The following is a 12796-nucleotide window of genomic DNA, read 5'->3' on the forward strand; positions in this document are numbered from 1 at the left end:
GGGAGACATGTTGATGTTTGTGTCGTTGACGAGAACGGCGCCTCTGCTAAGAAAAGGTCAGCTTGGGGATGCGCCGGAGAACGAACCGAATTGACGGAGAGGGACAACAACGGGGGAGACAAGGTCGAAGCGCGAACAAAGGTTTCGCAGACATGATCAACAGTGCCTAGGGACATTGATGAATAAAGTTTTGGGTTTATGAACCTACTGTGAAGCTACCACCGACTTCTGCGCGACAGGACCCTCGTTTGGGGGTATCAGGGCAGTATTGAAGGAAGCTCGCTGCGAGAGAGCATCGAGGTCTTCTGGGTTTGTTGGTAGCAGGTATTCGATGCGATGCGTAGCCGTCCAGTGGGCCAGATGAGGCTGGCCAATGGCCAGGGAAATGGAAGGCTCGGCCCAGGTGTGGCTCAGACTGGGGCTGGGAATGGCACTGGTACTAGTCGTGTCGGCTTGGTCATCATAGGCTTTGGCCTGTTGTTTGGCTTTGTTCTGCCAGGGCTGTACGCTAACAAGATATCGAACAGCGTCTGTATGGAGCCTAGCGCCAGAGTCAGGCAAGAGGCGATTAGTGTCGCCTGCGTTTCGGTGTGGCCTCATGGCTGTGGTAGCTCATGGAGCTTGCAAGACTTGCTTTACATCAGAAGTTGCATGGAGATGTTCTCTTTCTAATATACAGCAGAAAGATCTCATGTCTTTTGATATGCTCTAGCTCAATCTGGAATTTGAGGCACTTCGTAATGAAAGAGGTAGCTAGTTGCCTGTCTGGCTATCAAATGCCTTCTACTGAAGACAGGGCGTGGTGGGGTCTTCACCGAGATGCTGGGTGATGAAGGGCCTCCTGACAACGCTGAACTGTTTTCCAAGACTAACTTCCTGCTCCTAGTGCGGGATAACCTAGTCTCCAAAAATTCCACGGCAAGCCTTGAAATTTGCTGTCAATTGACGACTTCATTCACTCCATCCTCTTGACAATTCGCAAGCTGGCCGTGATACTTGCCCCGCTAAGCTCCGCCGTGCGACGCCACACCTTCAGCCACACACAGCTTAGCTCACCGCCCCGGTTTTCGCCAGGCTGCTCGAGCTGGCGTCAACATCGTCTTGCCTCAGCACCGTCACCAACGCCAGAGCCCCAAGAGCTTCCATCACCCTCCATCCCTCGCCCTCGTCGACTTCACCACCACAAAGCCCGACCCTCCACGATACCCTGACGATACAACCACCCGTACACATTCCCACGAAAACTAGTACAACCTCGCCGTACATTCGCTATGGATCGCTTCAGGAGTATGCTCCAGTCTGGTGGCATGGGAGGCCTGGGCTCCCAACCCGGAAGTGTAAGAGGTCGCCGCTGCCATGACAATGCAAGATCGTGGCTTCTGTCGCTACTCTTACTGACATATGCACCCCAGGATAACACACAGCTTATCGACAACTCCGAGACCGTCTACATCTCCTCACTCGCCCTCCTTAAGATGCTCCGTCATGGTCGCGCCGGTGTCCCCATGGAAGTCATGGGCCTGATGCTAGGCGAGTTCGTCGATGATTTCACAGTGCGTGTTGTGGACGTCTTCGCCATGCCGCAAAGCGGTACCGGTGTCTCCGTCGAGGCGGTCGACCCCGTATTCCAGATGAAGATGATGGACATGCTGCGACAAACGGGAAGGTAAGAACCACCGAATGCGCTTGTGCCCCCGTCGAAGCCCCCCCGCTCACATCACCATGCAGGCCCGAATCCGTTGTTGGCTGGTACCACTCGCACCCCGGCTTTGGCTGCTGGCTCTCCTCCGTCGATATCAACACGCAGCAGTCGTTTGAGCAGCTTACCCCGCGCGCCGTCGCCGTCGTCGTCGATCCTATTCAGTCCGTCAAGGGCAAGGTCGTCATTGACGCCTTCCGCCTCATCAACCCCCAGTCTCTGATGCTCGGCCAAGAGCCACGCCAGAGCACGAGCAACCTGGGACACCTCAACAAGCCCTCGATCCAAGCCCTCATCCACGGCCTCAACAGGCACTACTACTCGATCGGCATCAACTACCGCAAGACGGCTTTGGAAGAGAACATGCTCATGAACCTGCACAAGCACGTTTGGACTGAGGCGCTGCAGATGGACGACTTCAGGGTGGAGGGCTGCAACAACAAGGACAGGCTGGAGCAGCTCGTCAGCTTGGCCGAGGGCTACCAGAAACGCGTCAAGGAGGAGACTGAGTTGACTAAGGACCAGCTCAAGACTCGCTACGTCGGCAAGCTCGACCCGAAGAAGCACTTGGAGGATGTCGGCCAGCAGATTATTGAGGACAACATTGTCTCGGTCAACCGCCAGATGATCGACAAGGAGGCTACGTTGCCGAGGCCTAGCGAGGCCGGCGCGAGCGGACGGTCGACAGAGGATCGTATGGACGTGGAGGAGGAGCTGTAGACGGGGTCCGGGGGCTGATTCATGACATAGACATGCCTTCTCGACGAGATACCAGGACTTTGCCTACTGTATGATTAGGCGTTGGGGTGGGCTGGACAGCACGGGGTAGAAAACCATGGAATGGAGTCCCCGCCATGCATGTACAGGTATCAAGGTAGCTTTCAGAAGACTGATAGGCTGCTTTTCCACAACGCGTCAAGGACTCAACGATGTGTGTTCAGGCAAAGGTTGAACAAAGAGAACGGCTAGTATCCGTTGCAGAACACCCTGGTGTGGCCGGTTTACAGTCTTTGTTCCCTTCGAAGAGCCTCACTGGCACACGGCATTGCCTGTCAGACAAGGTCTTGTTCACAGTGCAAGTCTTCACAAGCGGTCTGTTTGGCCCGGTGCGATGAGCGTAAATACGTCTCATTCGCAGGCAAGTCTTCTTCATGCCGTCTCCCCAAAGAACATTCGCCCCCCTTCTAAGAGCATACTCAATCAATACTTGCAGAGTAAGGCAGTGACCAGCGTCAGCCACACGCTATGAAAACCTCTTTCGTGAAGCGACTGTCTTCCTGGTTCCTCCAGCTCTGTGATAGCAAGTCAACCTCTTCCCAGCAGACACGCAGCCGACCTGCTAACCTCGTTATCTCTAGCCCGATCCTGATATCCGCCTCTTCGGGCCCCTGGACTCCCCAAGGCATTCACCCAAGGCCTGTCCCTATTTTTTCAGCTGGCGCTGGAAGTCTCGGGGTCACTGTACCACTTCGACCTTCACGGACCGCACCTCCTGTTCCTGTTCGCACGAAAGCCTACCTCGATAAACCCCTCCCTCGCCTGCCCAGCACATGTGGTCGCTGCCTCATGCCGTTCTCAACGGAGGGAATGCCCTCGACTGTCCTTGATGAGCTGCTCAATCGCCTCGGTCGGCTCTTGAGCCACGTCTCCTACAGCGTTCGAGGTCTCGCTGCTCTCTCCTTCTACGGCCTGACCACACGCTTCCCCTCGCAGGTCAGTATTTCATGCCCTCTGTATGCCCGTGACGTGGTTAAATGCTGGGCTGCCGCCCAAGGCATGATTGTTCATCCTTCGTTTCCAGACGCCTTTGGCGTGCCTCTTTCAGATGGATCCGTCCGCAAAGTGAGGCTGCAATTCGTCGATGCCGGCGCACCACTCGACTGGATCGCCATGGGACCGGCAGGAACGCGCATCGCAAGCATGCCGGCGCTGCTAGACACTTTGGCAGAAAGATACATGGACCCAAGGGTCCCTGCCAAGGCCGTGAGCACCCTTGGCAGGGACATTTTCTGGCTGTTGCAGAGGATGGCCGAAGACACAACTCCGGAGCAGATGGTCACGGTGGAGAGGGTGCCAAATGTACTGAAGGCCGATTTTTGGAGTTTGTTCACCTTCACACATTTTGGCGCGGATCAGCTCCTATACGATGCTGGCTTCGGGAAGCTCATTGCCGAGCTTGAGAGGCCTGTGAGTGAGACTCACGATTCACTGCTCGATGAGAGTCAAATTGGCATTGACGGCGACCCTGAAAATTGGCATGATGACATGGACGCAGGGCTGGTCGAGTCGATGATCGGCTCAGGGCGCCCTGTTCTGCCTTTGCGTCGCAAGAACTCCCGATACTTTGAAAGGTTGTCGGGCACGCGGCCTGCAACTGTTGAGCTGGCGTTTGTCCAGTCGCCCAGCTTGTCAACTCGCGATCATCAGTCGCCAATCAGTGCCGCTGAGCTAGACCAGATGGCAGAGCAGGGCATCATGTTCTGCCCGGTGGATCAGAGGAACTGGTGAGTCGATTCGAAGGCCAACTTTCATGTTTTTCCTTCTGCCCATCTACCTACCATGAGGTACCTTACTGTAGCCGATCTAGGCCGTCTCCTTTGTCCTGTTATGCGGTCTTGAACAAGCCTCATCCTGCGGTGTTCGTTTGCCATGGCTGGTCCGTGACTTATGACTAATTGTTCTAACTTGTAGATCTTACCTTCGAAATTGAACATGATCGCACATATAATCAATGTCGTGACAGCAACGAGCCATACCGTCACATTTGACAGTCGCTCATTTCCAAACGGACGGGACCATCACCAAAGTCACCATGGCTCACCCCGTCTTTAATCATTAACCTGCATGACCCTAAACCATGTCAGGCCCAGGTCGTCACATCGCACGGGCTGCCTCGTCTAGCATCACAGGGTATGCAATGCCTGATTGGTCGACATGCACCTCGCGAACCAACCGCGACCTCCTGTGTTGGTCGCTGGCCTTGGCGGTCCTGAGTTCGAGCACTCCTGACCTGATATGCCGCGTGAACCAGAGCGATTTATCAACCCAGCAGTCCCCAAAATGGGGCATCCGGTGTTCCTTAGTTCTTTCCAAAATAACCTCCCGCCATGCTCGCACAGGTGACACCACCCCCGGTCGTGGGTGCGAGGCAAGTCACTGCCGGGGAAACGAGGACAATTATACGGAAGATCACAGGCCCACCGCGGACCCTGACATCTCAAGATTGCGCCGTTACCTCGAGAGGGTACTGTGAGAAATGGGCTGTTGCGCTCTACACGAGATGGACGGCGCCGTCAGGTTGTCCAACGATTGTCACGCCGTCGCCGGATCTGACGTACTTTGAAGACTGCGGGCTTCCCAACCACATGCCCGTTTTCGTGAACGGAGGATACTACTCGCCGGGAATATGCCCGGAAAGCTACTCCATCGGCTGCCTGGCGGGTCCCATTGACGCGCAGGTCAACGGCGAACCCGTTGACGAGAACGAGACTGTAGGGTTCTGTGTTCCAACGTGAGTCACGTTCACCACTCGATAACCGTGATCAAAAAACTGATAAACAGGCACACATCTGCAGGAGCTATCGATGTGTCTCAAGTAACGGTGGCACGTATCATGCGACTCGATCAAGGTCCACAGCGTTGGCGTACCAGATTCGCTGGCAGTCCAGCGACCTCATCAACCTTCCGGAGCATCCCATGGCGGGATCCAACTTCGACCCCAACATCGAGACCATAACCACCCCAGAGATAGAGTCATTGTCCACGTCGGAGACTTCGTTGTCGCCCGGTTCCTCATCTCAGCCATCGCCCTCGAACTCCCAGCCAACACGTTCGCCCTTGCAATCCTCAGAGGGCGACGCCGCTCAAAGGCCTCCTGTTCTTATCATCGTTCCCGTGGTCATTGGTACCGTCATCCTTCTCGCAGTCGTGGGTTTCTTCTGGTTTTGGAAGATCCGTCGCCGGCGCCGGAGACGTGAACAGGAAGGCCAGCAAACAAGCGAGGCAACTGTCAACCACATTGAAGGAGGGGCTTGGAATGGCCAAGGTCCTGGCCCTGGGCTCGCAGAACTCCCAGCCATCTCAAAACCGGTAGAAAAGGACGATGATAGCTTTTTCGTCAGGCCGCCAGTTGAGATGGACGCTACGCAAACCACAATGCCGAGTGACGCGCCAACAGTGCACTCGCCTAACCAGTCGAAAGTTGCGAGAGACTGCGCGCTCGATACAGTCTCTCCGTTGTCCGAGCTACGGCTTGGAATCGGGTACGAGTTGGACGACGGAGATCGGGGTGTGTCCACTGTGACGCCTTCTATAACAAAACGAGAGAGTGGCGATGCCTGGGAGCGGCAGGAGCTGATACGAAGACAGTGTGAGTTGGAGGAGCGGAGAGCAAGGCTGGAAGAGCTTGAAGCCATCGAGAAGGAGCAAGCAGCGATTCGGCGGAGGTTGTCGGCGCTGTGAGGGGCATCACAGGGTCTTTTGATAAGAAATCGAGTGGCGATACAGGCGGGGTCACCACACCCTGACAACCTAGCTCGGGATTTCATTTAGAGCTTAACCGAGGACGTACAGACAAAGATACAAGGAGAGGGGACGGAATCGAGACGAAGGATAATGTGGATCAGGAAATGTTGCATTCAGTAGCTAATATTTGCAACAATTTGGCCCATTGCATGTAGTTTCCGCCGCCTTTCGTGACCGGAGATAAATCAGAATTACCATACAGTCCCCATACAGCCCATCAGGCTTCTACACCATAAACAGACAACGTCCGCTGACATGGTGAATACATCTAATCAGCGACCACGGCATCATCCTTCATGTCTGGCACCCACCCCTTCGGCCTCTCAGACCCACGTATCGCAATTCCGTACCCCAGCTTCTCCACCTTGTGCACCGACTGTCTCATGGCCTCCATCTTGTTTCTGTACGTACGGTCGTGAATCTCAGGTAGTATTTCAAACGCCGAGCTCAATTCGTGAAAGTCCATCAGGATATCTCGCTTGCCCTCGTCCTGGCCCGCCAACCGTCCTTTCTGTGCCGTAGTCACGGTCGCGAAACGCATCATCTCGCCAAAGAGGTCGAAGATGCCGTAGAGATAGTCGTCCTCGGTCAGCTCAATAGCAGCCGGCACAGAAGCGCCAGCCTCCTCCATGGTAATGAGGGTTTGGTGTTGCAGGTAATGCGCAAAGGAGAGAGCCTCGACGAGCTCCTCGAGGCCGCGGAGGGTGGAGGCGTAGCGGTGGCGGTTGAGAGGGGTCAGGTGTGGCTCTAGGGGTGTAAGAAGATCCTTGATCTCGGACATGCGGGTATCGATCTCGTCCTGAGTACGTTTGGGCAAATCGCCTAGATTGTTTACCCTGTGAAGTGTGAGTCCCATTGAAAAGAAGGGGTTGTAAGTGAGAGACGGCGTACCTCTGGCAAGCGAAAATTCTATCACATGTCAGCTTGAGGACAGAATATTCTCATCCAAGGGGCTTTACATCTTCTTGCTCAAGGCAGTAACATCCCGGGACGCCTTGACGATGCGCTCCTTGCGATCATGATGCTCATCAAGCTCATTGCGAAATTCCATGAACATGGGCGTGAAGCGTGACTCGGCGATGGCGGGGCCCGGCTTGCCACCGTCCTTGGACCGCATGTTGCCGTCACGATCTCTCTTAGACATGTCGACGATACTGAGGCAGGCAGAAAGCTTGATCTTGATGATGTCTTGACGTCAAAGAGGACATTTCAAGTGAGGCCCCGTCAGTGAGCCTCTCGTGTTGTGGAGTTTGACGTTCAGTGTGGGGCAGTAATGATCAGCCTGCAGCTGCAAGGGCGACGATGTACATGGACTGCTGACTCATCAAGTGAACACGACGCCGTTGTCGAGTCTCGGTATCGCAGGACGTCGAAGGACAGACAGATACACTCCACGATCGACAAATCTCAATTCGTGGTACATAATGCCGTTGGCTTGGCAATGCGAATGAGAAATAGCCATTCAGGAGTAGTCCAAGTCGGAGCTGTCGCACCGTCATTCACCATGGCCTCTCTCTTCCGGCCCCTCCCCCTTTTTACAGCCGCCGCTCTCCTCCGCGCCGTGCTGCTCGTCTACGGTCTCTGGCAAGACGCCAACTCGCCGTTCAAGTACACAGACATTGACTATCTTGTCTTCACCGACGCTGCCCGCTTCACTCAGCGCGGCGCCTCCCCTTACGACCGTGAGACCTACCGGTACACGCCTCTTCTCGCATGGCTACTCCTCCCTACGGCCTGGAATGAAACCCTCGGTCCGGCTTGGTTCTCATTCGGAAAGGTGATATTTGCTGCTGCGGATCTCTTGGCAGGATGGCTGATCGTGCGCGTTCTCCGCGGCACTCATGGCATGGAGGAGGCGAGAGCGCTCAAGTTTGCCAGCATTTGGCTGCTGAACCCCATGGTTGCCACGATCAGCACGCGCGGGAGTTCTGAAGGTCTTTTGGGTGTCCTCGTGATGGCTCTCTTGTGGGCGGTGCTGGGAAGGAGAACTGCGCTGGCTGGCGTGTTGCTCGGCTTTGGCGTGCATTTCAAGATTTACCCCTTCATCTATGCACCGGCCATCATTTGGTGGATGGATGACGAGAATCTGGGCCGAGCCAAGAAGCCTGTCTCTGGACAGTCTGCTTCTGATGTGGCCCGGCGTTTCTTCAGTCCACAGCGGGTAAAATTGACCATCATCAGCTTGGCCACGTTCATGGGCTTGAACATCCTGATGTACTCCATGTAAGCTCTCGACGCTCTGACGAAGATGAGCCACAACTGACAGTTCGCAGATATGGCAGTCCGTTTCTGGTGCACACGTTTTTCCACCACGTCACGCGGATCGACCACCGTCACAACTTCAGCCCTTACAACATCCTACTCTACCTGACTTCAGCCTTTCCCTCCGCCTCTTCCCTGCAGATCGAGTCCGTGGCTTTCCTGCCGCAAATTCTTCTGTCAACCATTCTGATCCCTGTGGTCGTTGCGAAGAAGGATCTTGCGGCGTCCATGATGGCGCAGACGTTCGCCTTTGTGACCTTCAACAAGGTCTGCACAAGCCAGGTATGTCACGATCGCCACAATGCGCCCCGAGGCCTTGCTAACCTGCGGCAGTACTTTTTATGGTACATGGTCTTCCTGCCCATCTACCTCCCCAACTCTTCTTTCCTCAAGAACCCTGCGCTAGGCGTGTCGGCACTGGCTCTCTGGGTCGTCACCCAAGGAGCGTGGCTTCAGCAGGGATTCCAGCTGGAATTCAACGGCGTCAGCACGTTCTTCCTGGCTTATGGGCCTCTACCGTGGGATTCTTCCTCGTGAACTGCTGGATTTTGGGCATCATGATTAGCGACGGAGCTCAGGCGGTTCCTCTTCTGCAGGCCAAGGTGGCCAAGGCGCCCAAGTTGGCGACGTAGAACGTGAAATGCATGGTGGCCGAATCGCCGTATCAGAATAAAATCATTAGGCTGCCCGATCGAATGATGAGCTCATTGAATCGCTCAACTGATGGTTGTGTTCGGGTGCCCCCCCCCCCTTGCACGACAGTGAGCTCCGCTAAACACGTGAACAGGCGTCAGTTTCCTGCTGACGCCAAACACGACCGCGACCCTCCACTTCCCCACCAATCGCACTGTCAGCGTAACACGAAGCGCAACACGTCACTGGCCCTGCCGCTGGAAATCCCACTGCGCATCATTTTGCGGTGCACTTGGGCTGCCCATCATGTGGCTCTTGGAGCAGGAAAATGTCTTCGAGGGTATGGTGTTCAGCTGAAACCCCCAAAGTACGATGGGAGTGGACCCGACTGACAATCGCGCAAACAGGCCGACAGCTCTGGCTTCGCCCCGGCAAGCTCTACCTCTTTGGCCGCACAGCCTCGGAACGTAAGCACGAGGACTCGGTATGGATCAATAGTGACTGATGTGCGATGCAGCGGGCCAGCTTGCCATCTCCCACAAGACCATCTCCCGGAAGCACATGACCATCAAAATCGAGCCGGTAGCCGATGGCCGCAGCGTACGTCGAGGCATGCCTGCGCACGCGCGTCGTAGCCAGTCACTCACAGAGTTCAATAGCAAAGTATCTCGAAGCGATCCACTGTAACGATCGAAGATCTCGCGACGAAGACGGGCACAACGATCGACGGCGAGAAGTACAAGGGAGACAAGCATGTCGTCTCCAACAATGTCGCGGAGATCAAGCTGGGAGGCTGCCCTGACATTTTCCGGTAGGGCCCCGCTCAGCTGCCGGACAAGGAACAGAACGTTGCTGACGGCACGGAAACAGGCTCTCGTGGCACCCTGTTGTGCTGAGCTTCAGCTTCACGAGCCGCGAAATGCGAGAAGACCCAGCCCGCCGACTCCGCGACATGCTCGAACAGCTCGACATCAAATTCACATTTGACTACAACATCCAACACACGACACATGTGGTGGCGAAGAAGAGGAATACGTCCAAGGGGCTGCAGGCGCTCATCAACGGCCGGTACATCGTCACCGACTCGTTCGTCGACGCCATCGTGGCGGCTGCGCTGCCGCCCGACGGGGCCGAAGCAACAGAGGCGTCGGCTCTGGAGCAAGACTTTCAGGCCTCCTGGCCAAACCCTCTCGAGCACCTCCCGCCTCGCGGCGGCGAGCCTGTGGAACGGCCGCCGGACGCGTATGCTCCGGATGAAGCGCGGAAAGAGATTTTTGAGGGTTACACATTCATCTTCTACGACAGAAACCAGTATGACAATCTCCTGGCGCCGATCACCAATGGCGGCGGCAAGGCGCTGCACACCGAGGTCACCCCCGAAAAGACAACCGTGGACGACTTTGTGCTGTTTGTCAAGACGGAGGCGGGCGAGAAGGGCCTTGGGTCTTTCGAGGACGGGAGCGAAGGACGCGGCGTGGTCGTCGTCCGCTTCACCCCTGATAAGGGTGACCACACTGAATGGTACGCGTCGTTTTTCTATGAGACATCGCTTCGGCTGGACCACCGCCCCATTGAACAAAATGAGTTTCTCGAGGCTATCCTCGCCAAGGATGCCAGCATATTACGGAGGCCTCTGCAGACCGAAACAGTCCAGGACAGCCCGCCTAGAGCAGCGCGGAACCAAGCAGCGACCAAAGGCGGCGATGCCATGGAGACGGATCCTGCGCCAGCCCCAGATGCGCCATCACAGGACATCTCGGAGTCTTCGATACCTGGCCCACGACGTGGCCGCACGAGACGACAAGCGACGAGACGGTTTGCAGGGTTCGATGATGACTCTGACGACGACGATAAGGGCAATGTGCCACAGGCTTCCATGCCGAACACACGAGCCAGCGGGCCTGCCGAGGAAGCAGAAGACGAAGACGAAGAAGAAGGTCTTTTCGTGTCCCAAGACCGCCGGGAAGAAGCGCCCGCCACCAGATCCCAGCGCAAGCGGCCAGCGCCCGACTCAGCAGACCTCATGGACGGCCTCATCCCCACAGCAGCAGCCGCCAAGCGCCGGCGCATCGAAGCCGGCGAGGACCCGATCCGGCGGCAGTCGCCCGACGAACCCGAGGAGCCAGCGCAGCCAAAGCCGGCGCCGAAAAAGGTCAAGAGGGAGATCGACGTCCTGGAGGAAGCACGCAAGCGTCGCGAGGAAATGGAGGCCCGCGCCAAAGCGGAGCGCGACGACCTCGCCAATGTGCCCTCGGACATTGATCTCGACGCCATCCGCCGCCTCCACATCGTGGAAGAGATGGAACTGCGGAAACCGGGTGGGGACGCACGCGCGAGCAGGACATTGCCGACGGACGGTGGGACCCGCGCTGGAACCGGGCGGCGCAACTTTCAAGCGGTTCCAGAAAACGAGGCGCCGCGCAGGGCAGGGCGGTCATGAAAGGTCATTGTGCAGGTGTCGGAAGGTGAAAGAAGAAAGGACTTCGGCATCGGGGACGACTACTGGCTCGAGGATGACACGCAGCAGAAGAAGAAGAGCGTCGGCAGCCAGTCGCAGGAGGGCCAAGTCCTGAGCCCCTCCTCGAGAGGCGGACCGGCTCGCTGAGGGGCGCGGGCAACGCAGATTTTGCTGTCGGACGACAGCGATGAAGAAGAGGCCATCGAGGAGACGCTGGCTGAGGGCTGCGCCGGTGACGCGCATCAGGGGCACCAGAAGCACGGCGACCGAGTCGCTGAGTACGGGGCCGACGTCGAGCCGCAGCCAGGCGACTGGGCGTACGACTCAAGGGAAGAGGCCTGCCGCGGAGGCGTCGAGTGAACCGCCGGCCAAGAGGCCACGGCCTGTGCGACAGATTGTCGAGGTTCGCGATAGCGACGAGAGCGACGACGAGTTGAAGTTTAAGTTTGGCCGACGGCGGTAGGGGCATAACTGCGTGGTGTATGCTGGACCTTCTTCCACGCGTCTATTCGGGTATCTCTCTATAGTCCGCCTAATGAAGTCATGAAAGCCGGGGGCGTCTCTCTTGCCCACTGTCTGTCTTACGTATGTTCACAACGAAAACGCTTCCACCACGCCAAACGTGTCAGTGTGACTTGGTTCACATGCAACACTCAGTCCATCTGGTCCATCTCGCTCTCCTTCTCAGCCTCCTCTTCCGGCACCAGCACGCCCACAAGACAAGCCGACAGCATCGTCTCGTAATTGACCCAAGGATGAACTTCTCCGAACAGCTTCGTCGCCTCCCTGCCGGCTCCACGCATCAGCTCCGGCACGCCGCCGGGGTGATACGCGGCGTAGGGCGTCACGTTGTAGACCCGTCCGCCGAGGGCCATCCACGCGTCTTTGCCCTTGCGGCCCGTCTGCTTCTTCAACATGGACGGCGTCACCTTGAGGTAGGGCGTGTTGGCGGGCAGGTTGCGCAGGTCGCAGGCCGGGCCGGAGATGCGGGCCCAGTCGAGCGGGGAGTGGCCCGGCGTCAGGAGGACCTTGCGCGAGGGCTTCTGGGGCGCCTGGGAGTGTGTCGGTGGGGGGCGCGAGCGAGGACGAGGGGCCGGGGCCGCGGTTGGGGGTCGGCCCGCGGGCGCGTTGGGGGGAGTTGGCGCCGAGGAAGAGGAGGACGATGAGAGGGGGTTGAGGCGGGGTGGGATGGCGCGCGAGGGGCCGGTGGTGGTGGCATC

At 57.2% G+C, this 12796-nt stretch overlaps 8 protein-coding genes across 8 annotated transcripts in view; 5 read left to right on the top strand and 3 right to left on the bottom strand.

Annotated features, from left to right (window-relative positions):
• Positions 1 to 600, bottom strand: part of VDBG_07293 (histone deacetylase) — a gene marked incomplete at both ends in the record, with an annotated part of 2694 nt that extends 2094 nt beyond the window's left edge. The window contains one exon of the mRNA XM_003002676.1: positions 243 to 600. Within this exon, the coding sequence (XP_003002722.1) occupies positions 243 to 600 (358 nt within the window). The remainder of the gene's footprint in view (positions 1 to 242) is intronic.
• A 671-nt stretch (positions 601 to 1271) lies between these two features.
• VDBG_07294 (26S proteasome regulatory subunit rpn11) lies at positions 1272 to 2474 on the top strand (the record flags this gene model as incomplete). The annotated part of the gene is made up of 3 exons (XM_003002677.1): positions 1272 to 1337; positions 1413 to 1666; positions 1729 to 2474. 3 exons carry the CDS (start codon positions 1272 to 1274, stop codon positions 2417 to 2419), a joined length of 1011 nt encoding a protein of 336 aa, XP_003002723.1.
• A 791-nt stretch (positions 2475 to 3265) lies between these two features.
• Positions 3266 to 4207, top strand: VDBG_07295 (conserved hypothetical protein; the record flags this gene model as incomplete). The annotated part of the gene is made up of 1 exon (XM_003002678.1): positions 3266 to 4207. One exon carries the CDS (start codon positions 3266 to 3268, stop codon positions 4205 to 4207), a length of 942 nt encoding a protein of 313 aa, XP_003002724.1.
• A 599-nt stretch (positions 4208 to 4806) lies between these two features.
• VDBG_07296 (predicted protein) lies at positions 4807 to 6160 on the top strand (the record flags this gene model as incomplete). The annotated part of the gene is made up of 2 exons (XM_003002679.1): positions 4807 to 5210; positions 5275 to 6160. The coding sequence occupies 2 exons, from the start codon at positions 4807 to 4809 to the stop codon at positions 6158 to 6160; spliced, it is 1290 nt and encodes a 429-aa protein (XP_003002725.1).
• Positions 6161 to 6322: 162 nt separating this feature from the next.
• Positions 6323 to 7367, bottom strand: VDBG_07297 (translin associated factor X; the record flags this gene model as incomplete). The annotated part of the gene is made up of 3 exons (XM_003002680.1): positions 6323 to 7059; positions 7115 to 7132; positions 7183 to 7367. The coding sequence occupies 3 exons, from the start codon at positions 7365 to 7367 to the stop codon at positions 6492 to 6494; spliced, it is 771 nt and encodes a 256-aa protein (XP_003002726.1).
• A 360-nt stretch (positions 7368 to 7727) lies between these two features.
• Positions 7728 to 9022, top strand: VDBG_07298 (GPI mannosyltransferase; the record flags this gene model as incomplete). The annotated part of the gene is made up of 3 exons (XM_003002681.1): positions 7728 to 8446; positions 8497 to 8767; positions 8819 to 9022. The coding sequence occupies 3 exons, from the start codon at positions 7728 to 7730 to the stop codon at positions 9020 to 9022; spliced, it is 1194 nt and encodes a 397-aa protein (XP_003002727.1).
• A 402-nt stretch (positions 9023 to 9424) lies between these two features.
• VDBG_07299 (DNA damage response protein RcaA) lies at positions 9425 to 12039 on the top strand (the record flags this gene model as incomplete). The annotated part of the gene is made up of 6 exons (XM_003002682.1): positions 9425 to 9458; positions 9526 to 9585; positions 9636 to 9718; positions 9778 to 9929; positions 9989 to 11475; positions 11762 to 12039. The coding sequence occupies 6 exons, from the start codon at positions 9425 to 9427 to the stop codon at positions 12037 to 12039; spliced, it is 2094 nt and encodes a 697-aa protein (XP_003002728.1).
• A 190-nt stretch (positions 12040 to 12229) lies between these two features.
• Positions 12230 to 12493, bottom strand: VDBG_07300 (cytoplasm protein; the record flags this gene model as incomplete). Its single annotated transcript, XM_003002683.1, has 1 exon — positions 12230 to 12493. One exon carries the CDS (start codon positions 12491 to 12493, stop codon positions 12230 to 12232), a length of 264 nt encoding a protein of 87 aa, XP_003002729.1.
• Positions 12494 to 12796: the final 303 nt, after the last annotated feature.

Source organism: Verticillium alfalfae, genomic scaffold, assembly GCF_000150825.1.
Source record: "Verticillium alfalfae VaMs.102 supercont1.9 genomic scaffold, whole genome shotgun sequence".
Classification (NCBI taxonomy): Eukaryota; Fungi; Ascomycota; class Sordariomycetes; order Glomerellales; family Plectosphaerellaceae; genus Verticillium; species Verticillium alfalfae.